Source organism: Triticum urartu, chromosome 1A (genome assembly GCF_056163025.1).
Source record: "Triticum urartu cultivar PI428250 chromosome 1A, HENAU_Tu73, whole genome shotgun sequence".
In the NCBI taxonomy this organism is placed as follows: domain Eukaryota; kingdom Viridiplantae; phylum Streptophyta; class Magnoliopsida; order Poales; family Poaceae; genus Triticum; species Triticum urartu.
The window spans coordinates 383,314,046-383,340,098 of record NC_141873.1 but is presented as its reverse complement, the minus strand read 5'-3'; the positions used below and the strand labels follow the sequence as shown (position 1 = coordinate 383,340,098).

At 39.7% G+C, this 26,053-nt stretch overlaps 1 protein-coding gene across 3 annotated transcripts in view; it reads right to left on the bottom strand.

Annotated features, from left to right (window-relative positions):
• Positions 1–646: 646 nt before the first annotated feature.
• Positions 647–26,053, bottom strand: part of LOC125527811 (pleckstrin homology (PH) domain-containing protein) — a 34,222-nt gene continuing 8,815 nt past the window's right edge. The window contains exons 19-62 of one of the 3 annotated variants that reach the window (XM_087522170.1): positions 25,942–26,051; positions 25,477–25,571; positions 25,175–25,275; positions 24,937–25,089; positions 24,790–24,864; positions 24,214–24,708; positions 23,772–24,101; positions 23,564–23,692; positions 23,310–23,423; positions 23,046–23,230; positions 22,868–22,976; positions 21,839–21,982; positions 21,408–21,701; positions 20,550–21,203; positions 20,258–20,458; positions 19,417–19,520; positions 18,428–18,717; positions 18,253–18,337; positions 17,848–18,162; positions 17,423–17,770; positions 16,857–17,343; positions 16,510–16,673; positions 15,731–15,890; positions 15,296–15,556; positions 13,381–13,569; positions 13,238–13,280; positions 13,037–13,161; positions 11,992–12,915; positions 11,833–11,906; positions 11,421–11,760; positions 11,244–11,342; positions 11,020–11,172; positions 10,168–10,349; positions 9,588–10,088; positions 8,807–8,984; positions 8,585–8,721; positions 4,110–4,236; positions 3,478–3,699; positions 3,047–3,406; positions 2,454–2,612; positions 1,906–2,382; positions 1,767–1,819; positions 1,580–1,688; positions 647–1,406 (exon numbers count right to left, since the gene is read on the bottom strand). In XM_087522170.1, coding sequence (XP_087378296.1) covers positions 1,071–1,406; positions 1,580–1,688; positions 1,767–1,819; positions 1,906–2,382; positions 2,454–2,612; positions 3,047–3,406; positions 3,478–3,699; positions 4,110–4,236; positions 8,585–8,721; positions 8,807–8,984; positions 9,588–10,088; positions 10,168–10,349; positions 11,020–11,172; positions 11,244–11,342; positions 11,421–11,760; positions 11,833–11,906; positions 11,992–12,915; positions 13,037–13,161; positions 13,238–13,280; positions 13,381–13,569; positions 15,296–15,556; positions 15,731–15,890; positions 16,510–16,673; positions 16,857–17,343; positions 17,423–17,770; positions 17,848–18,162; positions 18,253–18,337; positions 18,428–18,717; positions 19,417–19,520; positions 20,258–20,458; positions 20,550–21,203; positions 21,408–21,701; positions 21,839–21,982; positions 22,868–22,976; positions 23,046–23,230; positions 23,310–23,423; positions 23,564–23,692; positions 23,772–24,101; positions 24,214–24,708; positions 24,790–24,864; positions 24,937–25,089; positions 25,175–25,275; positions 25,477–25,571; positions 25,942–26,051 — 10,191 coding nt within the window. In that variant the 3' untranslated portion in view covers positions 647–1,070. Of the gene's footprint in view, positions 1,407–1,579; positions 1,820–1,905; positions 2,383–2,453; positions 2,613–3,046; positions 3,407–3,477; positions 3,700–4,109; positions 4,237–8,584; positions 8,722–8,806; positions 8,985–9,587; positions 10,089–10,167; positions 10,350–11,019; positions 11,173–11,243; positions 11,343–11,420; positions 11,761–11,832; positions 11,907–11,991; positions 12,916–13,036; positions 13,162–13,237; positions 13,281–13,380; positions 13,570–15,295; positions 15,557–15,730; positions 15,891–16,509; positions 16,674–16,856; positions 17,344–17,422; positions 17,771–17,847; positions 18,163–18,252; positions 18,338–18,427; positions 18,718–19,416; positions 19,521–20,257; positions 20,459–20,549; positions 21,204–21,407; positions 21,702–21,838; positions 21,983–22,867; positions 22,977–23,045; positions 23,231–23,309; positions 23,424–23,563; positions 23,693–23,771; positions 24,102–24,213; positions 24,709–24,789; positions 24,865–24,936; positions 25,090–25,174; positions 25,276–25,476; positions 25,572–25,941; positions 26,052–26,053 lie in introns of all 3 variants that reach the window. The other 2 variants (XM_087522172.1, XM_087522169.1) reach the window with 2 other exon arrangements.

Sequence of the window (26,053 nt, the reverse complement as noted above, 5' to 3'; positions counted from 1 at the left end):
CGAGGAGACGGCTACGCCTAAGCAGCTTGCTGAAACACAGCAAAACTGTTGCAACTTGGAGGTTGCTGCTAAGTATACTCTCTCTTTGCCTTTTACAGCTCCGCTGCCAAAGATCTAGAACGATGATGCAGAGGGCTGGCGCCAAGACGTCGCGGCGGTGGCTAAGAAGATGAGGACCACCCACTTTATAATGCGATGGTGAGGCCTTCGTCGGGGAGTCCTAATCCGCAACAATTCCTGGAGGAGGTAGAGGCGCCCAAGCCCGACAGTCCTGCAGAGTACAGTTTGTATGTAAGATTATGATGTATTACTGTTTCGTAGTGCCCTTATTGGTTGTTTTTAAATTGACTTGGCATTGCTGTGTCGTTCGACGTCGTTATATCCGCTTGGAGAATGCCCTTGTTCGGCCAATCAATTCGCGTGCTGGATGGTCTTTAGGAACAAGATCCCCTTTGGAGCTCGGCATACTTGTCTATGCGTTTTTGCACTTACTTGGCTGCGTGATATGGGTTGGTCCTCTGCATTCGTTAAGACTTTGTGTCACGACTCGAGCGACAAAATGGGCCGTAAGCCTGTGACCTTCCGATTTGTGTTTGAACGGTGTTCAGTTGGCTAATTTTGACAGCATCAAGAAAAACTTCAAATCTTAGCAACAGCACCACAGCAGAAAGAGCACTATAACAACGCGTTACAAAATGTACACTTACAGCCATTCCCACCTACTAGTTTACACTATTGACAAGCATCAAGCAGAGATACAAATCCCAGCAACAGCCGAAAAACAAAGCCAGGCTAGCACATTATCTCTCCCCGCAAAAATGCCATGCTCAATAACATAATGCCGCCCAAAACTGTACAAAAATATTTCATATCAAAGACAAACTATCTTGCGCAAGATTGCTGAGTCTCCTCTTTTGCATAGCAAAGTTTCTCATTTCCCTATATCATACTCCCTCCGTCCCAAAATGTGAGATCATTTTTTACACTATCATAGTGTCGGGATGGAGGGAGTATTATACCGCTCCTGATGTCTCTGATGCATGGCATGTCTGCTTCGCCTCATAGGATCATTAATCTGATGCTCGCTGGAGATACGCCTCCAAGATCTTCTTAGGCTTCTGCTCAGACTGCTCTTTTGGAAGACGGAGTGCCATGAATTGCAGCGAACTGCTCTGAACTTGGTAAATGTAGCATCCCCATGGGTAAGCATCTGAGGAAGCCCATACTATCTGATCCTCAAACACTGCATCCTCCGCAAATCTCTCATTCACGCAAAAGGCGCAATCAAGAGGGGGCTCTTCGAAAGCAGAAACAGCCACACATCCCAGAGCCACGTATCCCTCAGGTGGCCTTGGTTGCCATAATGATACATGGCTCCTGTAATCCTCGGCGCAATTTCTCCAAACCTGCGTGCACGATAAAACAGAAACTGAAATCAGTTTTGCATAGCCAAAACATTATATACTACAGTGCAAACGCAAAGCTGACTAAAAGTATCAAGGAGACAGGTCTAGGGCATTTAATTGATGTCCTGTCAACCTTACAGAATGTAATAGAAAATGTTTCACTGAACACTTACCAGGTCATAGCCAAGAGGTAGCACAAAATTGTCATTAACATTCTTGTAGATAGCAGCAAAATGTGGTGGATGGATGCCAACATGAGCGACATCTCCAATTGAGACATACCTACAAATAAGCGGTACTATACTTTGAGCATCAGAGCAGAAAATAGGTATATTAGATGGATACAGTATAGTTTCATACCCACTAGGGCATAGGGGTCTCCAGATGCTAAAAATTCTTCCATCGTCTGCAACCTGGAATACAAACTCATGATTGTGGTTACCTTAGTACACCGGCTCCGAACTTCTTTTGATCTCTATGAAGAATTCAGCCAACTTACCTGCTTCCCAAGAAGTTTACACCGGCTCCGAACTTCTTGTTCACTACTCCACATTTTCTGGAAGTTAACTGTGTGGTTTATAAGTCGATGCTCAACATTACTGGACGCTCCTCTTGAGCTTAGCAAAGGCCTAGCAGGACTCTGAGATTCCCTTCTATCATCATCTGATGCAAAATATACAGGGCGCTGGCCAGAAGGAACCTTCAAGGGTACAACTTTCGTGCCTGTCTGGTGAGATCTCCACATTTTTCGTATTGAAGAACAAAGTAAAACAGCCTGAGCTTCCCGTTCTTCATCAACACTGCACTTTATAAGCCTTACAAAGTTCTCAGACCTCCTAAAATTCTTCAGATGTACGATTACATGTGAAGGCCTCTGATACCCAGCTTTTGCAAGTTCCAATGCAAGTACTTCTTCCCAAGGGACATCCCAAAGTATTTTGGAAGGTTTCCTGTCCATTTTATCTAGATCCAAGCACTAATAAAAGGACAAGTTTAGTCAAAATTTAGAGGAATGTACTAAGAGAATCAGATAAAAAGAAGCATTACCTGAAGGAGTATCACCCTCTTGTTGGTTACTAAAGCAATCCTCTGGTTTGGCACAATAAAATGATCTTCGTAGTAATCAGACCATGCATACTTAGAAGGTTCTCGAAATAAGTCTGTGCATGCAAAATATCTGCTAGCTTCTGCCAGGTAAAGGGCCATCTGAAGAATGGAGTAATAAAACATTAGCGTACAACATATTAATAGCATCGTCACAAAGCCATGCATGCTGGCTTGGTTAGGAACTTAATGTGAGTGCAAAAATCAAAGAAAGGGGGCCTTTTATCTCAGTGAAACCAGATCTATAATGATTGACACTGTTATATTAAATTCATGTCTTGTTTTTAATTGACACATACCACCAAACACAACTTTGACCATCCATTTTTAATATTATGAAAATACTTTATGGTTTGAGTTAACGTACTTTGATTGCTTGGATTAAAGGACATCACCTTTTTACTGGAGATAGTAGTATGTTATGACAAAATTGTAGTCCATTGATTATATTTCGCTCTTTACATAACTCAAGCTCTCTTCTATTAAAACAAATCACCAAAGTAAAAATGACGAACAAATATGAAAAAGCAATGCACCTGGCCAGAAGCTTCTAAACTGTCATACTCTCTTATCACACCATCTCGATGAATAGCACGAGGATCTCTAATCCGCTGAGGAACAAACTTGTTATTCAGAATATTCACACATTTTATAAAGCTGGCACTAATTCCATCAACTGTCAAGGAGAAAAAATCCAGGGCACCACTCAAAGGTTGAACAATGCATCCCACAAAGGCACGACCAAGACCATGTGCAATGCCAATAACACCATACTGCCTGGCACTCTCAACTGGCTTTCTTAAAACACCCGAAACCCCAAAAGCCAAACCCTGAGCAAATGCTTCAGTCCCTTGAACTAGTCCATCACCAACGCCAGTGATTCTCCTTGACCAACCCTGAATCATACTCAACTTGAAATGCCTGGTGGAGTTCATAAGCAAGAATATACTAAAACACGCAATTTTACCTGCTTTGATCTCAGTTGAAGAAATTGCCCATCGGTAGAGAGCTCCGCAAATCCTTTACTGAGTGATGACAAAGTTGATTTTGTCACTCCAAGAAAATCCACAGAAAATATAAGGTGCAGAGGATTGTGGATGAGGTCTCTTTTGATACGGTTAACGATAGCAGGGACAATTGCGCTCTTCCGCATAAACCGGCTTTTGTGCATTACCTTCCTAAGATGCACCTAAAGCAAACAACACAGTATAAAATTACTGTTAATAAGACCGAAATATATCTCACAGTTCATAATTCAGAAACAAAACATGCTCAACAGTTTCCAATAGTAATGTGCATAGAACTACTCCAGTAGTCTGATTAAGTTATGAATCAATTCAAGATAGAAATGATCGCTTATTGGTTTGAGCTCTTTTCCATGCACCTAGAGATTTATTAGTTAGGGAAGAGTTCGAATAAAATTAAAATAGTAGTACTGAAGTATGTCTAGCTTTCATCTGAACAGTAGTCACCCTGATGTGGACCACCGTACATATCAACTAAGTTAGGTGAGCATTGGACAAGAAACATGAACTTGAGTATATAAGTTAATTTTGATCTGGTCCCGACATGATTTGCCAATAAATAATGTTCAGCTACCTGAATCTTGAGTGCATTGCCCACAGCCGATAGGACAGGACTCCAAATACCAAGGACACCACGTGGCCTTTGAGTAGGTGCAGTTTCTAGAGATATTTTAAGCCTTATCTCTGAAATATCAACAAGCCTGAAATTATAAAATATTATGTCATACCCAGCTAACTTCTGTTCAAAAATGTTAGTAGCAAAAGTCAACGCTTTCATAAATTTAACACAAAAAATGAAACATGCTCAACTTAACCCGTGTAACTTATCTAAACACAAATTGTTATCATATATGTTTTGACTTTTGTGGTACTAGTGGAAACTTGAACGAACACACATAATACAGCAGTGTTTACTTAGCACAACAACAAAATTACCGAATTTCAGAACACTTTCTACTGAGAGAAACCAAAATAACAAGGCTAGAATAAAAACGAACAAGAGAAACGGAAATCAATAGGACAACAATACACTGTTAAGCCAAATGAGATGTGAAAGAATCCAACATGGTTACATGAAAATTCCTGCAAATCTTTGTAGGATGCGCAAAATACGTCATACTCCCTCTATCACAATATAAGACGTTTCTAGACCAAAAAACGTCTTATATTCTTTTTTTTGCCTATACAATGATATCCCATCAGAAATACATAAAATAAAATAGCTTAAATATAGGTCGCAACACATGGAATGTTTAATACCATGTATGGAGATTCCTACAAAAAAATCATATATGGAAGCTAAGCAACTTTTTTGCAGGACACTGGATTATTTGCTCATCTTAAATACCCCATATCATACATTTCCAAGTATCACATGACCAACAATATCTGAAAAGCGGATATAGTATATTAAGCTGAAAAAAGCTAATGTACAATCATTCTTTGAAATACCATCTAAATTGTGCTCTAGTACTTAAAAAAAGGGGCTGCATCTATCTGGATGGAAGTGCTAAAATATCACTTGTAGCGGATGCAATAGCAGTAGCAGGGTAATAATAGCACATTAGAACAAAGTGGGCTCTATAGCACTTGACAGGCCACCATATGAGTGATACTTTGATTGCTTCAGCAATGCCAAACATGTGATCTAATTTGAACCAGTTTAGCATACATGCATTATTTCTATTTTGCGAATTCAAATTAATTTGCCATCTAAAAAGTTGTTATAAATTTATTAGAAACTCAAAATGTATGCACATATTATGCTCATGATGTTTATTCTGCATTAGTTTGATACTAGAACATGATGATGTTCACATGGTTCTTTATCTTTGCTCTTGTACATATCTGGGTTGGTGGCGGTCCGTTCACCCTCAGAGATTAACTCTTAGGGTTTGTTTGGATACCAGGACTGTAGGAAACTAGTTCTCGTTAACCTCGATTCTGGTGTAACAACCTAAAATCCTGTCTGAATTGTCTAGCCGCTTCATGGATATAGCAAACCAAGTTTTACAGAAGCCTAACAACCCAGCTTTTAAAAAAATGACTAATTGGCGTTTTTGCATAATCTGGTTTTCTACGTACGGCTGCCACGAAGTCGTTGGAGAGAGACGTGTTGAGCCCGTCGCGCCGTGACATCCTCTCCATGCACAAGCTCGCTGCTGGTGCTCGGACATGACCGTCGCCGTATGGGATGGAGAGGTGGGAGTGACCATGGCAGGCAGGGCGCGCATGGCGACGATTACTACATGGTGAGCTCTGCCGGCAGCCACAAGAGCTCGACAAGGCCACCACGGGCACCTCTTGGTACAGATCTCTGCCGGCGGCAAAAACAAGACCACCATGGGCACCTCAGCTGGAGTGACAGAGCTTGACGAAGATGTCGCGGCGGAGGAAGCGATGTGGCGGGCGGGAGGTGAGCCGTGCAATGCGGTCCACAAGCGTTGCGTCTGCGCTGAGAGCCGAACTGGGCCACCACCTTGTTGCAGTTGACTCCTTGTGCCACCGGGACCATGCAGATTACCTCCCACAGGGTCACCACCTGTACCTGCGGCTTATCATCATCTATATGTTCACTTTGACCTCTGGCTTCCAGGACCCCAATCATAACGCAGCATCATACTGGATTTTAGGGCTAGTCCCATGGCTGAGGATGATGAACAGAAGAAGGTTGATAGAATAGAATTCGAGCCATCAAATTAGTGTGTGTGTCCAGCAGAAGTTATAGACGGTGGCCCTCTTATTTTCACATCCAAACAATGAATAGTATAAACCTACCTTAACAGAAAAACTAACAAAAACTGGTTTTTCCCAAAAATCCTCCAAAAACTGGTTTGCCAAAATCTCACCTCTAATTCTTTATATCCAAACAACTACTCCCTCCGTCCGAAAAAACGTGTCCATTTGAAAGACAAGCCTGGGACAAGCTTTTCCGGACGGAGGGAGTACTTAAGTTGCCAAGCAACTAATTACCACAATTATCATACATTCTATGTAGTAGATAGATGTATCACGCCATTCTGATTAGTCAATTTGATTGACATATAATTTGAGATTTTTTTTATTTGCACAAAGTTAGGAACTATGATAACACAATAGTTTAAACAAATTATGCAATAAGAACAGTTCCTATAGCAATGCATGAGCATTTAACTTCCATGGTCACTATTTAACTAGTTATACTCAAAATAATAAAGTTTTAGAGTCCTAATAATGTAATATGTAATGTATTGCCTGCTATAACTACTGTTAGGAAGTATTAGTATAGGTCTAGGAGTCCTTATTAGTCTATGTTTAGTTTGCTTACACCTCAAGTCATGTGCAATATATATATGCCCCTTGGGCCTTCAATAGAGATAAGTTGCTTTCCTAACATGGTATTAGAGCTCGGTCAATGCCGTCATTCTGGAGTCTGGATCCCATCGCCCTGAAGATCGCCACCGCCCCGGTCAACGGCGCCCCCGTGCAGGTCTTCCGCGCCGCTCGTGCAGGTCTCCCACGCCCGCTGCGCTTCCCACTGGCTGCTCTCCAAGTCTGCCGCTGGGACGATCGGCCCTTCCGCGAAGACCGTCGCCACCGCGTGACGACCACCGTCCCGATTCATCAGCAGCTGCTTTCTGCACGCGTGTTCCCGTGTGCGGCCGCTTCTCACTCGCGTGCGTCCGCTCATGCAGCTGTGCAGGCGTGTTCCTCTCCTGCTTTTGCTTCCGTGTGCGTGGCTGCTGCTATCTCTTGCTACACTGGCTGCTGCATGCTTGCCTGCGTTGACGCTGCTCTCTCATTGCTGATGCTAGGTGCTACTGCTTGCTGTTACGCCCTGCGTGCAGCCTAGTTTTTGGTGTGTTTTGGTGATGCGTGCTACGTCATTGCAAGTTTGTTCCTTCTAAAAAGAAGTCCAATGTCTCTTACATCTTTGTCTCGTGTGTGCTTTCTCGTTTTCTATAATTTCCGCTGCGTCCACCAAATCCGTTGATATTTTGTGTTTCTCATGTCATGCGAGTCCACCAAACTTTTGTCCGTCAGCCTTTTTTCTGGTCATTGTCCTCTCTATAGGATTTATGTGGCCTCTCTTTGCATTGTTGATCTAAGCCTATCCTCTTGCCGCCGAGCTTCTTTCGCCGTCGGTTTTCATGGGCCATGATTCTTTAAGCAGTGTTTCATTCTTTTTCTGATGTGCCATCTCTTCCTATTCTCTTGTACTTCCTCCGTTCCTAAATATTTGTCTTTTTAGAGATTTCAACAAGTGACTACATACGGAGCAAAATGAGTGAATCTACACTCTAAAATATGTCTACATACATCTGTATGTGGTAATCCATTTGAAATCTCAAAAAGACAAATATTTAGGAACGGAGGGAGTATCTTCTATCGATGCGGTGTCTTCCTCTGATGTGCCATCTCTTCGTTATCCCCTTTGGCGACTCGACGGGTTTTGAAGACTCTTCATGCTACGATGACACTCTCAAGACGCGGAATTGGATTATCATTTTTTTTCTAGTATTACACTTCAAATGTAATGCTATTGCATACGCTTCGCATTTGAGCAGGGGTGTTAGGAGGTACTCCCTCCGTCCCAAAATTCTTGTCTTAGATTTATCTAGATACGGATGTATCTAATACTAAAACATGACTTCATACATCCGTATTTAGACAAATTTAAGACAAGAATTTTGGGACGGAGGGAGTATTAGTATAGGTCTAGGAGTCCTTATTAGTCTATGTTTAGTTTCCTTACACCTCAAGTCATGTGTAATATATATATATGCCCCTTGAGCCTTCAATAAAGATAAGTTGCTTTCCTAACAACTACATGATACGCGGAAACCAATCCCGCAATTAGAAATTGGGCAAGATAACAAATGTAGTGCTAGTCCACAACTTTGAAGTTTCAGCGATTATACTGGTGAACAACTCGGTACGTAAAACCGTAAAACATTAGTAACAGAAACAACTCAAATACAGATGTATCCATCTCAGAAATAAGTGAAATATTCTTGACAGCTACTGCCGTAATTATGTGGCAAATTGAGTTTCAACATAGGTGCTTACTCTATTCGTATCTCAGGATCCACTTCAGTGACAGTTGAGCTGCTGGAGGTGCCGGTAAAGCGAAGATTGTTGTAGAAATCAACCAGTGCCCAAACAATAGGTTCATGAATATTCAACCTCCATGTTTGGTCAGTTACCTAGAAGAGAGAAAATTGTCCACTTTTAGCATTGCTGGTACTTTATAGATTTGTTTGTCGAAAACTGCGCAGCAACAAATATTACCCGTATATAGACATGCGGGTAGACTTGAATACCATTCGAAGTTACATTGCTTACAGCAATGTTCGCTTTGAAAACAGGATGATTTGAATCAGGCATGCTCTCAGTTGCCAAAACAACAGGCATTATGGACAATGGCAATTGATTATCGAGTTGCAACTGGCCTATGATCAACTTAAATCTGAAAGAAATGTTATTCATCAGCAGAAAAAAACAGTGGCACAAGCAATGCTAGGATAAAAGAAGGCATATGTAGAGCTAGCTTCAAAGCAACATTATCTCTAACCACTCACCATTGCAAATGCTGAAAGGGGCTGTGATTTGCCTAAATCAAGCAGCTGGTCTAGTACAAATAAGAAATTGGCAACAAACCAAATAAACCTCCTAGATGCCCAACATTTCTAATTTTCTACTCCCTCCGTCCCAAATAAGTGTCTCAATCTTAGTATAACTTTGTATTAGAGTTAGTACAAAATTAAGACACTTATTTTGGGACGGAGGGAGTATGAAGCAATATATGCACCTTTTTAACAAGATTTCAAACATGCTACTTCAGGCTCAACATAGTGTAACTGTGTTTGTCATTTCTTTTTGTCAAAAGACAAAAGAGCAGCTTCAACTAACAGACTTATATAACATACAAGACAAGGAAGAAAGAAATGTATCTCAGGATCCCCACAAAACGGAAATGGTTACTCTTGCTCAGAAAACAATGTAGATTTTCAGCAAAAATGTGTGTATGAACAAAAATTTGATCGAATAGTATATGCATGTGAAGGTATACCTGCTAGTGGTCCCAGAGTCATAACCAGTCATGTATGAGATGAAAACCTTCTGCAGATTTAGGTATAAAAGCTCTCTTGGCTTATGATCAATCAAAGAGACTCCAACAACTCCCAGTTCAATAATAAGCTCCAAGGGTCCAGCTCCTGTCTCTGTCTCATTTTGTGTCAACGTAGATGCAACCAGTTCAGATTCAGGTGATCCCTCCTGTCTTCTATGGTAATCGGTGAACTTCAATATTGTGACATCGGCAGTCTCAACTATATTGAACTTGACGCCGTGCTCCCCAAAACTGGTGGAACTTGCAACAGGGTTTTCAAGGTCAACATACTGGAAACTAGTAACATCTCCTTTCTGTATGCTAACATCAACGGCTTTCTGTCCATATGGATCATCCCAAGAATATTTTCTGGTCGAAAGTGGTTTCACTTGGATCCAAGTATCTTCACCTAAACCAGACTGGCGAGTACCAATAGTTGCATTACTTGTCCTGTTCTCGATCCTGAAACCAGTCATATCATTGTCATAGTTAGAGAGATGGTGGTTTCATACCTGCAAACTACTGTAAAATCACTTCATACCTGATCGGCCCATCTGTGGGCTCCAAACGGAATACGACCAAGAATCTTGAACCCTCCTCATAACCACGTATCTCAGCTTTCACAAATTTCTGAGTACGGTCCTGCTTTCTCATTGCTATTACGATAGTATCTTCTTTTACTATATCCAGAGGCTGACACCAGTCAGTATCTTCCAATCGGACCTTCAGATAAGATAGCTCATGACTGTAAATACACCTTATAACAATTCTACCAGGAAATTATAAAATGAAAGGAAATTGTCATATCTGGAGGAAAGTAGAGCTAATGAGAACATCCAGAGCTTTTTACAGTTACTTTCTTTCTGAAGGTAATGCAGGTGTATATATAATACTATTTGCATTTTTAGTACAACTAATGTTTACACAAGTGAAGTAAGAAAGATCCATAAAATGGGATTCTAAGACTAAGGAGAATAGGATGCACAAGGCCAGCAGGTCCACTGTACTTTCCTTAGTCCCCTTAGATGAGCAACACCTTGAATAAGATATGCACAGTCTGTTGTGCTAGTTATTATTGTACGAGATGCTCTCCACCTTTCATAAAACTTTTAATGTAAATATTTTCTAGTTATTATTGTACGAGATACTCTCCACCTTTCATAATACTTTTAATGCAAGTATTTTCTTCATAACAATATAAACGACGCTGAGATGCAAATGAAAATGACCAATGGAAGTTGTAAGCATCTGTTAATTCAAATGTTGCGTGAACAGCCAGAGAGCATATAGAGAACTGCCACAAAAGATTTGTTTAGTTCTGAATAAAGCTTCGTGAGCAATTCATGTTAAAATTACTCTATCTAGAGCTAGCATTACGATCGATAAGTAGTACCTGCAGTTTGTCAGGTCCCACTTCAGAGTACAAAAAGGAGACTCTCCTGTCGTACGCATGTAGGACCTTCGGATCATCTCCAGCACTAAGTTTTATGAACATATCTTGGCCAACCCTGTTTGTAAAAGTTGTGTATGGTCGTACATAGATAACCTGTTGTACTATGACATGAGGTTAACTGATTAACAATTTTCATATGAAGTTAAAGGCTCACATTCAGTTACCTTTGTTGGAACAGCTTGGTACGAGCATAGCTTTGAGCAAAGAAATACATGTGTGCACTTTCCATCATTATCATGGGCAGAAACATCAACTGTACCATCCTAAAAAACAAACAGATCATCTTAGGAACCGAAGATGTAAAAAAGAATATATATGAATATGAATGCATCCAAGCTAACCATGTCAGCAAGAGGTGATAGTTCTTTGAGAGCTCCTAACTGTTGTCCATTTCTGGAGACACATGCTGAGAGACCTAAACCCTTAAAATTCAACCCAGATGCTATGGTGTATCCGTCGACCAATTCTTCATGTCCTATACCATAGAGCAGTTTATCACTTTTTTCTGCACGTGGGCGCGCAAGGTAGCGTCTCTTGTCTCTTCTTCCAGTGATATCAACGAATTGCAAGGTGAGTGGAGGCAATCTTGCAAATGATATCCAATACGGAACATATATTCTGATAACCCTTGCCATCAGATAGTCCTTATCACTGCTTTGTTCAAGCATAATCTGCACAACTCTACAAGAGAAAGAAAGATGTAAAGTGTTCTATGAAATTATCCACAAAATATTTCCATGTTTGAATCCTCACCTTCCTGACAAAGAACTTCTTAGATTAATGAATTTTGAAGGAACTTCGGTGGGATGTGATATTGGAACAGGCTCCTTGGGGTTGGAGAAAAAACATGTCAACACTACACTTATAAAAAGCTAAGATATCAGCTAGGAACAAAAACAAAATTATACATACATGTACTGATTCCCATCCCCCATGTGGAACAAGGGACAGGTACAAAGGATTTCTTGGATCAACATTTTGAACCTTCACAACCTCACCAGGGTTTAGCTCGCCCCGGGAGCAACTCGTCTCTTCCTCGTCAAGGTGGCTGGCACTAACAGTGTAATGTGCAGGAATGGGAAGATAATATGTCAACGATAATGGGGATTTGATAATTATACTCCAATCGTATATTGGGTCAGTTCGGACATCTTTGCCTATCTCCTTGGCTTCTATACTCAAGCAAAACCATAATCCTTGACAAGTACTAGAAGACCCATCTATCTGTGAGCAGAACAGTAAGTTTTCAGATTCATACAGATCTGATACACATATATCTAGGACCTGCTCATTCCGGAACTCAGTTTGACTGCGCCTCTCCTGGACATCACTCCAGGAATGCTGCACAAGTTCATGATGAATGGTCGGTCTTAGTTGCAATGTATAAAGCACACCAGGATGTGAGAGACCTGACAATGGAACTGGAATAGTGGAACCAGGCTCCAACACACCAACTTCTATTTGATCATCTTTATCAGAATTCTCTAACTGGCCGTCTGACCCCGCACTTTGAGAATCTCTTCCTTTTAGACGCAAATCAATAGCAAAATCCGTTGTATTGGTGATTGACACAAGGGAACGTATGCCAACGTATCTGTTTCCCTCCTTGACTGTTGCTTCACTAGCAATCACACAATCCCCAAACCTCCAACATGCTGCTGGCACAGCATAGTTCAACTTCATGTTTGTCCAAGGGCCATCTTTGGAAGGACTAATTTGTATATACCCACTCCTGCTTCTGTTAGGACTGGCTCTGCTTCCTTGTTTAGCAGTAGCCCTACCAGAAACAAGCACCGCAAATCTTATTTTTCCACTTGGTTTAAGAATTTCATGTTCCTGCATAATTATATTAACGCTAATCAACCTTATTTAAATACAAAAAGAAGCATATTATTTGTGCACTCTATTCCAAAAAAAAACAAATGACTAATCTACAGCCTTGAATATCAGTTCTCACCACTACCTTGGTTGTCATAAGATCTCCTAAAGTCAGTTCAAATTTTGCATAGTCAGAACTTGAGGCAGAAGGGAGTTTTTGCACTACTTGCTTCAGTGGAGCGGAGTAAATACCAACGGGTTGACCTGTCGGTAAGACATGATAAAATATAAACAAGTGCAGGCAACACGAAAAAAGATAGCAGTTAATAAAGCCACAAACCTCTACCAGCATCAAGGACAACAAGTTCCAGAACATAATTCTCCTGGTATGTAATCAACAGAAGATATGGATGTTAAAGCAATGACCACAGTAAGAGAATAAATGACATGGATACTCAAAGAAAGAGTGCCCAGTTCACATACCTCAGAATCGACTTTGAAGAAAAACATTTCATTCCAAGTCACTTTTCTTGTGATTTGCGAAGAACTTTCTCCAGCAGCAGCACAAGTACGGGCACTCTGTTGCTGAACACCAGATATAGAACTACCTTCTGAATAGAGCCGCACTGCTGTCATATACTCACCAGTTGCTAACCCTTTACCAGCATTGATCTGTGAAGGAAAAACATGTCTAGAATGAGTAGAAATTTGCCTGTTTGCTAAATTTTATTTAGCAGATAGTTAATTCAAATTTCATCATTTGACAGAAGAAATAAATGATTCCATTAAGAAAGTTTAGACACTTTTAAGCATAAAATAAGTATATACTGAAAGAAGAGAAGCATAAGAGGTATTCAATATAGGAAGAGAAATCTTATGCGATGCTCCACAAACATGGTACTCATTCAGATGAGTTTCACCAACAGAACAATAAGTGAACACATTAGCCAAGCTAAATTTCAACCAAATCCTGGCGTTTCAGATGAGCCCTGAAATGCTAACGTACTGAAATTAAGCCTATATAATGTTTGTTGGCTGCATCTCCTCATCTAATGTGATGCTGGGCAATTTCCAATCAATCTTCATATGGTAATATAAGACGCTACGATCTAATGTGATGCTGGGAATTTTCCGTTCAATCTTCATATGGTAATATAAGATGCTACGGAACCATCATCAGCATATCTAAACCTGCAATCACTGGCTGATAAACGCATGCAACTCCGTAGCTGGCTGGTCTTCTGAAAGTCTGGACACTGAATGCAATCCAAATCTCTACATAGTGTCTCCAGGTTGTGAGTGCTTCTAGCTGACTTTTCAGGTTTCCCCAAGTTGGCTATCAGCACCTGGAGACTCGACTTCACTTTTTTGCCAGACAATGTGGGCTAGAACATGTATGAAATGGTACAGCTTCCGACATTTTTTCCTGCAAACTGGTCATCGCCAGTCACATTGCTAAGTACAACCGATATCAGTTTCAAGTTATGCCCACTTAGTTTACGGTCAGTAACCAGTCGGGACTGGTGGAACCACTTAGTGTAACTGGGTTGGCACTAACATTGCACCACATGAGCATATGTTAGAGCTGTTCAAGGAACCCTGCCTGGCCAAATTTTCAACTCAGGCTAGATGTTCACCCATGAACCCAAATAAAACAACGATTTCATATACAGAAAAAATTACAACTGATATTCAATTCAGGAAATGGTAATACAATGCTATCTATTCAAAGAATAATAACTTTTCAGCATTTAAGATTGACCTTTTTCAGGGAGGGCAGACTTGATTCTTGCCATACAAGACCGAGTTTTTCTGGCACAGCCCGGTGTTTGGACAGGTCTAGCATATGAATTGAGCATGACATGTGCATAGGATGAATTGATCAATGTGGCCCATCTGGCCAAGTGTTGGCCCATGAGGGTCATAAGTCATAACTCTTGTGTAACAGTAACACTATATTGCTAATGGGAGGAGGTGTTGTTAATAGATATTCTCCCTCCGTACCTAATATACCAAATTCTCATTTTGCTTGCAGCTTTAGTTGCACGTTACTTACATACTTTGATTGTATTTCCTTCATCTTTCAATTTACTTGTGATGTTTAGGATTTTCGGATGTGCTTTGGTTCCTGCAGAACCTTGTAAAGTTTACACAACATTTTGTTAGCAAGTATGTCCTGCCATACTGTTCTCTAAGTGTGAGATACTAGCATAATATATTCAGGTGCTAACGGCCAAATGTAATGAGAAAAAAATTTAAGTAGATGAAGAGTTTACATCTAAAGTACCATTTTGCCAACAGACAGGCATCACACAAACATGCAAATGTAACAGGAATGCTTGAATGTTCAGCTACAACATCAAATAGTACATAATGGGATGCAAAAGAAAAGACTTGCCTCAGCATCTGCGATAATAGCAGTTATCATCAGACGATATAACCTAGCAGATTTCCCTTTCAAATGAGAATCCAGTAGATCCCTTGATGCTGGAACTTTTATAGATCTATCATCCCCAGATGGCAACAGAGTAATATCTGAGCTCCTATATTCAGTTGTTCTTACGTATATGTCTTGACCAAGCTTGTTTTGTGGAATAACATAATAGTTCCTTCGCTGATGCACATCAAGAATTGATCCCTGGGTAGGGGAAGATGTTTCCTGGTCATGGAATTAAACAACACTTAATGAGTGGACAGATGGACAGATAAGAGAAGTGAGAAAAGTTCTTATAACATAACAGATGGCAAAATAGCAGAATATTATAGCCTTAGCCTAAGATAGCACAAAAAAGAGAAACGGCTACATAATCAGAAGAAAACAGAAACGATTTACCTTCCTGTATAATTCATCACCAAGGGTAATATTGCTCCAGCTAAGATAAGCTTGTGATAACATGTTTGTATTTGAAGCTGACACATTCAAATTCAGATCCCGTGTCGAGGTAATACGGAGTTGCGCAGGAGAACCTGGTGTATTCACATCATACTGGTACCTAAAAACGCGAGAAAAATGAATACCAATTACAAAATCAAAAACACCATAACGGAAGCAATCCGCTCTTGTTATTAGGTAGGGCAAGGCAGCTAGAACAATCTAGTCTAATGTTTGGCCTCCCCTTCTATAGGCGACAGAGACCGTAACAACTTGAACTGAAGATATAACGCAATCAGTATAATCTTATCAAATTTGACTCATGGAACCAAAAAGAAACAAATACCATTTATCCTTTCCATGCACCGATCCTACTGTGCATCTTACCTGCTGTTGGCGTGGGCCAGCTAGCAGCATAACAGTTCTGCATTTAGTCTGTGATTTCTGTGTCTACTTTCTAATACGGTACATGTGCTATGGCCTGATGGAAGGTAAACCAGACCAAACCTGTTCTTGCCCAGGCTCAAACAGTTACCTAATACTACCTCTGTACACTAATATAAGACGTTTTTGCAGTTTACAGAGGGAGTAATAAAACTTCACAACAAAGAAAAGGTCTACAGTTTGCCTTGAGCTTGAAACGCTGAGAATATACTACAGAAAACAAGTATGTTGCAAAGAAGAAAGATACCGACAAGGATTATGTGTATCTTGCAAGATTTAATTCCTGGAGGAGTTACCTAAGAAATCCATCTGTTGGTTCAATGAAGGGCTCCCACGAATTACACTTGTCATTATAAGATCTGGCCACAAACGACAAACTCACAGTTGCATTTAGATGGTGAGGACCCCCATGATAACTAAATCCAACACCATCAAAAGATATGCCAAATAATGGCACCATCTGAAAAGAAAAGGTTAATTGATATGAGAACAAAGAGTAACCAACAACTGGTGTGAAATCAGCGCCAGACAAACAGCTAGCTAAAACTTTAGACAAAGGAACAAGCCACTGATCGTTGCATACAGTTAAACATCTCAAAATTTGATACCAGTTGTTGCTGAAGTGAACTTGGACAAGACTCACCATTCCTCCATAATCATCAAAGGAAACAGCAGAGAACGTTTTTATTACAGCATCAATAATGATGTTATCTGAACTGCTAGATATAGGGGGGCCAGCAAGCTTCACAGCGAGTCTTCTTGGAGGTTTACGAAATTCACTTCTAACAAGAAATGTACCAGAATCCTCATCCACAGTCCATAAACTAAAATTTTCAGATGTTTTAGAGCCACGTGAGTCCCATACACTTTCCTCAGAAAATTGACCTCCCGTCACCATATCACTTCTAATACATCTTAGCATACTGAAATCCTCTTTTGTTGGTGGACCTTTAGATGCAACACATCCTAAAGCAACAAAACCAGGTGGAGCTTGAGGATAATAAAATGATATACCATCTCTACCCCTGTGCTTCTTAATTTGACCAACAATCTTATAACTTTCTGGGGCTCTTAGGAAGGTATCTTCACCAGTATCACGAAGGACAACAGCTGAATTCGGAGGTTCATACCTAAATTAAGAGTTATGTTTAAATTGCATATCACAAAAAAGAACATTGGAAGATGAAAAGTGTATCATATCAATTATACCCGTTAAGAGCGATGTCCCCAAAGTAAAACATTCCTTCCGACATCATTGGACGCCATACTGAGAGTTTTTTTGGCGCAGACATTCCATCGTTTGACCAAACAAGTTTGAAGCTTGCTACTGCTTCAAACAGCCGACCTGAAGTCAACGCTGATCTCTCTATCTGAGAGGCATCGTCATTCCGACTATCTTTCCCTTTAGAGCTATTCTTCGAAGATGAATCCGCACTATTGAATAGCATGTGGCGAAGATCGTAAGCATTTGGATGCACACTGACATTAGCAGGATCCCCCGGTAAAAAGGTACCAAAAGCATTATCAACGCGCCAAAATGACGTATTAGTATTACCCCTACAAAAATATAATTTGTGATTAGCATCTTCTATAGACGCACAACAAATATAAAAATAAGGTATTGTTCATCTTACCTCAGTGCAATACAATCCCTTAGACCACATGAAGAAATCAAGGAAGCAGTTAAACAAAAAACTGCAGACAAAGGTGGTTCAGCAGTTCCAGCTGAAACTACACAACCCAAGGCAACATAGCCAGCAGGCGCTACAGGTAACCAAACAGAGCATAGCTGGTCAATCATAGAGAGACTACTTTTTGTATCTTTATTGTCATGATGAAGTTCATTTGTTGCAGAACCAGATTGCCAGATTAGCTTATATGATAAAGGCCTTTTCACTCTTGCAACGTTTGTGTTCAAAGCAAGGACTCCTTTAGTTGGGGGGTCATTCCTAAGATGAAACAAATGATCAATTTCAATAAAGTCGTCCCATCAAATGAGAAATATAAGAGAAACAGAAGTACTAAACGTAATCACAGACATTGGGGTGAGGAAATCGCCAAAAATGGCATATCCAGATGGAGCACGTGGTCGCCAAAAAGAGTAAACTTCATCCTTCACATTGCCTAAAAACGAAGTCAAATTCCATAAGACTTGATGCCTGTGGACTAAACACTAGGAGTATCCAATAACAAGACTATCAGCTCCTGTCTTACCCTGCATAGTTGTAACTTTATCGAACTGAGAACACATCATTGACATTTTCTTTGATGACATCCTGAGAAATGCTGAAATTTCTTCCTGAACAGCTAAAAATAGTCTCAGAATACTGAAGGAAAAATTCATATATATTTCAGAAACCAGCAGATGCAAATTTGTTTTTCCAGATGCATTTGAGTATTTCATGGACATGTCAAAGGGTTCTATAACTCTGATGCCATTACTCTCCATCTTTAAACCAAGTATGTGTCCACTCATATCCATACTGTCGCCCTTCATTACAAGCCTGCAGCATAACAAATAGTTAGAATAAATATGTGTTGCAGTTCAAATTGCGCCATTAAGATGCTGAGGAGTTAGGTAACAATCCTTGGCATATGCCGGATTGCGGGGGGAAATCTCCATAAAAAGGTGTGATATAGTAATTTTCTGGAAATTGACTATCAATTTATTTTCTGCTAGGATGAAAATATGATATCTATATAAAGTGCACAATCTGGCTATGAGCAACAGCATAATCCATTCCATCCAATTTGCAGTTGTATATTCAAATTTCTCATTTATAAAAGAAAGGAGGCAATGTGCAGCTGTTGAGAACGGACATCCATTGCTAATTTGTGACAACTGTTATTTTATTGACAAGATTTCAGTATAAAAGAAGTCCATATTGTGCAGTGCCCAAAAAAGAACAGTGCATCTACATTAAAACCATGTATTAATTTCATCGGTCCTCGACATCATGGAAAATTTTGATATTGAAATTCTGCAGCTGTGCATAGTATTGTATGCAGTGTTCATGGCTATTTCTTTCATGCATTTGGAAATGCATTATGCACTCTCTGGAAGCAAAGACATGCATTCCCAATGGCCACTAAAATGACATAACATGGTCTTAATCTCAGTCTATTTTTACTGAGTGGTTTAGGTCAGTTCTAAGATTAAAAAAAAAGATCTACATTTATCCTAGGGGCATTAAAAACTTAACCTGCAAAATGCATCTGTACGGGCATGAATAACCTTTGTCGATAGCGCCACATTTTCACCAGCATTCCTTGATGTGCTGTAGAATGTAAGCTCTGGTCCAATAGCCTGAGAAGATGGAGCTCAAGTGAGCTTACAATCAATAAACGGAATCATGTATGAATGCTTCAAAATTCACACCCAATTATAACCAACTGAGTACCACTCGACACCAGTTACTGGCCTAGCCACACAAGGTTAAAAGATTGCAGATTCAGCAATGGCTATATTTGTTTAAAATTAGGTATTTGAGCTATCCAGTTACATTAACATGTTGACGGACTGCAGGATTAATAGCTTAGAGAAATTTCCATGCAAAGAATGTGGAACTGCCACAATAAGGCACAAACGGCTTTGGTAGGCCTCATTAAACACCTGGCAATCCATTGCAAAACAAGTGGAAAAATATGTGCCTAGTGGGGCATAGAAGTTCGACCTTAAACAAAAATGAAGCAAGATACCAATTCAAAACTCCAAATATCCTGTTTGGACAACATTTTTTTTTATTATCACCAGTAACCACCTGGAACCGCTACTGAACTACCAGAAGGAAGCACTGTTGTAACAAGATCCAGGATCTTGATGATGATATGTACTCCCTCTGTAAACTAATATAAGAGCATTTAGATCACTAATATAGTAATCTAAACACTCTTATATTAGTTTACAGAGGGAGTACAAAATAGCAAAACCATTCACAAACGATTTTGAAGAATCAAAGCATCTGATTCGAGGAATCCCTGATTCAAGCCTACAACATAAAATCCAAGTTTATCTCAGCCATGGCTAGATATGAAAAACAATACCTGTAGTTCAATTATGAATTCTGTTGATCTGTCAGAACTTTCATTTTCAGCAATGCCTTCCAGAATTTCCTCATTAAGAATTGACTGGAGGCCCTCCTTTTCGGGCGCATTTTCTCTTACTAGGTAGACATGGTCATCTTCTGATGCTGAGTACCAGCAATCACTGCCAAGAGATACACAGGAGTCCAGATACTCACCATTCTGCAGCAACATATTGCATTTTAAAATGAGACAAAAAGTATATTGCAAAGAAGAAAGTAGAAACAAAAAAGATTGAAGCATAGAACGTTACCACTATCTTGACATTTCGAAATTGCAATGTCTTACCACCGAGCACATGGATGAAACTTTCAGCACTAGGGCTTGAAAGAATCTCCCCCTCTCTATCCCGCAAATATAATTTACCACCATTTCCGTCATAGATAAAGTGCTCAAACTTTTCATTATCAACAATCAGAGGTTTCTGAGGTGAAAGACTAAAAATTGAATCCTCCTGGTAATAAACTTTATCAGTGAACACCACTGGAGATATCATGTGTAGAAGGTCCTTGTCTTCGTCATTGGATAACAGGCTGCGAGCAGATGGCACAAAGAACTCGACTATTGCTAGTAAGAAGTCAAGAGCCACAAGAAACTTGGGTCGCTGAACGCATACGGAGACAGAAGACGAGGATTTTCGCAAGATAGCATCAAAAATGAGCATTGAGGGGATTGGCTCGAGGCCTAGATCCTTTTGTATCCTTCGTTCACCTGAATCAAGTTCATTAGGGTTATCATACCCATCAGCAGATGATGTGTCTCTGACTGTTGCTGATTTCCCAATGGCAAGCCTTAACTCATCTTTTGTTCCTTCACGGTCATCAAAAACAGAAAAGCCTTTGAGTGTCGCGAAAAGGAAAGTCTCCTCCCGTGTATTTGATTTATAGAGAAGCCAAGCACCACTTGCCTGAGAACAGAATATTATATTATCATGTATACTAGTTCAATTAAGTAAAAAATGCAAGAATGGGCACTGCAGTTTCAGTGATAATATTACAGGTGGTACTATATTATACAAGTTTGTTCAAACCAGGACTCAATATGGTTATGACTTATGAGACAATTTAAAGTGAGGGACTGCACATGGAAATGAAGTGCTAAATATGTGTACCTGAACGCTAGCCAGAGGGGAATCCCTTGTTGATCCTGAATGCAGAGAAAGCTCGACCAGATTTATTGAAACAGAAAATTTATTTGCTATCCATGTTTCTGTATCTTGGGACAGGTCCTGAATACTTTCAGAAGAAACAGAAGATGCAGAAACATGAGATTCCGATGTGGAAGTTCCATCTCGAGGGCCATCCAGAGCAGGCACAATATGTGGTGCCTCAGCAAAGTTTGACGCCGCACATTCAGATATAACTTCATATTCCCGATTGGATAATGCTGCTTTCAGGACATCCACCTGACACATCATGGATGAAAAATGACTATCACAATGGCATTCCAATTAAAAGAAGAAGCAAATAGTAACTTTTCTTATGATCAAGGAATCTAACCATGGAATTTTAAGTAAAGATTCATTCTGAGAAAGTATGCTACCTTAATTGCTGCCTCCACCACTGGCAACTGGTGCATCAGATCACGCAATGATCGATGAATCTCAACGGAGAGACCTTTCACATCCTGTATTATAGTTTCACCCCGCACCATATCCATACCAATGGTTAAATTTATGTCTTTTACCTACAAAGTGTGCAACGACAGCTATAAGAATAATTATAAAATCAACAGTAACAAGAACAGTAATCAGACTTGCAATAGCAGTGTTCAACTGTCTAACTGACACTGCTGAACGAGAAGTGCAACATGAAAGATATTATACATATAATTCATCAATACATCAAAACAGAAGAATATAGTATAGAATCAGTGAAGGTTACTACAAGGTATAGGCGCAGGGTATCATCATGCCTCCGAGATAAATCATAATAGGCACGATCAATTGTGGTTTAATGGCAATCGTCAAAAGGTTGTCGAATTTTGGTAGTGAAGAAGACAGCTTCAATGAGATTTACAGGATTGTCCTCAACTTATACAAATCTTATTTTTATAAGATGATCACCCAAACACAATATATACCACAACATAGCTTCCTCCACTTTAATCTAGACCTCAGAAATATAAACAAATAGTCTGATGGAAATCGTACTCTATTCCCTAAAGTATTCCTTCCATTCCACATTTACTTTATTGTAAACACCTTCCAAATTGTGAGCGGAAACTCCCAAAACAGGGGTTTTGCTTGAAAACAATTTGTTCTCATCAGATCTAAAGAGAAGACAGCATAACCTTTAACGTGTGGTCTCATTTTCACCCTTCCATTTTATTCTTTGTCCGTTACTTTAAACTTGAAGGAACAAGTATGAAACATTGCTGAACAGTTGTATTTGATGGAGCAACCCCAAATTAGCATACATGTAAAAGTTTCTGATCCAAGATTCTCGATGGGCAATGGCTAGGCTAATCCCTGTTTGTATATGCTTTTTTTCTGATATTATAAAATGTTTTAGTAGGTTGGTCCCCTATGGTGGCCGTCCAAATAAAAACATGTAGGTGCAGTGGACTTACTGTAACTGTTAAAATTTCCAAGTGGACAGCACCCATCTCATTCTTGTCACCACCTATCCATTGGAACTCATTTTGGATTGTTATGTACAGGACATCAAGCTCCAAGAAGCTGCAACCATAAATGACCATTTATTAAATGCAACAAAGATAGGTGAATATAAAACATTCATATACTTACTCATTACTATTAGTATCATGAGGCATAACAATTATAGGTCTACTGAAAGAAACATCCAGCTTGAGGGCAGGCGATCCTTCCATATCAGTTTTGCTAACCCACTTCTCTGAGTTAGTTACGTTGTCTTTTAGCTTTACGACACCATCAGAACTTTTAGGGACAAGACCCATGAAATAACCAGTAAGCTGCACACATAAGAAAAGAAGAGAGAACCCTTAGGTCATTGACAAAAAGGAGAACATAGATGAGCTTTAAATAGCATACCTCTTGAACAAAACGGTTAAGATAAACAATTCTAACTTCGGAGAGCTTCCCTACAAGACTGTAGTCATACCCACAGTAGTCTTCATCACCAACACTGTATGAACAGAAGTCGATCTGCACAAAGTTTTAAAGAATTACCTTACTTTCTCAAGTCAGAAAAAATGCTTATTCAAGAATAGGAAGACTTATAGAAGTTAAGAGCTACATCTAGTCAAGTAGTGACTCAAATAATACAACAAGTAACATGGTAGTACCTCCACAAAAGATCCTCCTGGATTTCGCATATCACAGACCCAAAAGTAAGGATGGTTGCTACGAAGACTATCATCACTTATTTTGAGGTTTCCAAGTGCAGCCTTTATACTGAATGAGGATGTGAACACCTTAAATAACACCAAAGATAGTCAGTTATGCAAGGTCAACTAAACCAAAATCAATCATATAAGCTAGACATGCTCATACCTTGATATCAGTTGAGAGGTTATTTTGTGACAAAGTAGCAAGTAGATCACCATTTTCATTCATCAGTAATACTTGTGCCTCTGCCATGCTTGATGTAAGATGAAAAACTACTCTGCTTTTACCTTTAGACAGCAACCTTTTTATGACAGGTTCTGACTCCAGATCAGATTTAGGCTCCTCAACCACATTATCAGACTTAATATCATCTGTGTTTCTATCTTTATCGCTATCAGGGTCGTTTGCAAGATTGATAGCATTCATAAATTCCATGATTGCAAGGACAGTTGGCCGATGACAAAAGAAGGTTAGAGTAGCAACACTTACAACCACCTGGTAACAAAAGGAAAAGTCAGATATCACAACTGCCATTGGGAACCCGCAAGTTTATATACACACTTGAAGCCTTAAGTACTGAATAATTTTTAGATATTGAGATAATTACCCTGGTGTCCAAGTTGTTGTACTGGAGAGACTGCTGATCATATATAACAATCTGAGCTTTCACAAAACTATCGGAAGTACCACTTCCTGCGGAAGTGAATCCAACCATTTTAATTTCACTGTCTGGTAACAAACCAGGAATTCGACTAAATGCAGGTGGTTGCAAGGAAGGGAGGCCAGTAGGTAAAACATCTTGGGAACTAAAATAATCTGATATACTCCTCTCTTTTAGCATAGGTGTTCCAAATTCGTCAAAATCATCTGATGCTTCAAAAAACCTTTCCTCACTGTCACTTTTCTTTAGCGGGGCGCCTTTAGTTTCTGAACTACTCTTTCGAGCTGGAGTGGGGATTTCTTTGGTTTGCATACTGTTGATGAAGGACCTTGCCAAGTACCTTGGTACAGGACTCCCTGGGTAAAAATACTGATCTTCAATTTCCAGTGACCGCAAAATAGTTCCAATCAGTAGGTTGCCACCTTTCATTGAGAGTTCAACCTATTTGTTTGCACACAAAAAATTGGGTAAGTAAAATGAACCACGTATCAAGGACTGTATGTACATAAGAGACAGGTATACCTGACCACCAACTGCTCGAAATTCAAACAAGCTGCTCTCCTTAGCCAGTAGTACTTTTTTTAGCCTGTGGTTACTCTACAAACAGTAACGTTACATCATTAACAATAGATTCAAGATTACAAAGAACATTGGGTAAGAAAGAAATACCTCATAGCCACACGAAAAACAGATCTTTAGTTCATCAAGAATACCAGCAAGAAACAATTTTTCTATGTTGACAACATCAGGAAGACTGCCTTTGAAAGAGCGAGCTTCTGATGTGAAAGCAGCTTCAGGAAAATTGGAAACTGTGGCAGAGCCCTGCAAGTATGCTAGTTATTATCTGGATAACAATAGAAGACAAAATGGAAACCTACGCAAAAAAAGGTAAAGGGAATGGGAGTACCGATGCACGATATATAGCACCCTGCAAGCGGTTCTGCCATATTTTTCTTGTTTCCTCGCTGTCAAACAACAGTATCAAAGCACCAGTATCTTCCAGAATCTGTACAAGAAAATCAATTGAAATCATCAATTATGTCAAAGGGATTGCAAGGAGAGCCTACGACTCTTCATTGCTATAGATGTTCGTTGTATTAATTCTGACATGCCATTGCTAATGCAGAAAACCATTCGTAACATGCCCGATTACAATCTTTTAGAAGCTAATGAACTGAATATAATAAGCTCAGCTACTACACCGTTCCTTGGGATTGACTTGACCAGAGTCGTGCAGTGCCACAATATTCTGCACACCATTTGTAAGCTCAGTAGGAACCTGATGAACTTGCTTCCCACTTAAACTGCACCGCAACACAAATAGATGAAAAGTTAAACTCGAGACAAATATCCAGGCACATAACACAAATAAAAAATATCGCAAGTCAATTACATGATTACATCACTATCACTATCATAGGCATAGACAAAAATGGATTGAGCTCCTTCATGGAAACATTGAAGAAACTAAGCCATGTGATATCACAAGGCTGAATCACCACGAAGTCTTGAAGCAACCAACATTGAAATAAAAATATCTAAGAATCAAGGCACCTATTACTGACATAAAAATCTCAACAAAAACAAAAATCACTTACGAGCTAGAAAACTCAACTTTAACAGTAGCTCTAAATCACAATTTGCATAAAAAGTAAGTGTGGGAAAGTGCACAACCTGGACCATTGCTTATATGTTGTAGACTCTGGATTTTCAAATACATAGAGAAATGGCCCCACTAGCCGCAAGTATCTTCGTTGCCAAACAGCTTCTCGGTTTCCAACACCCT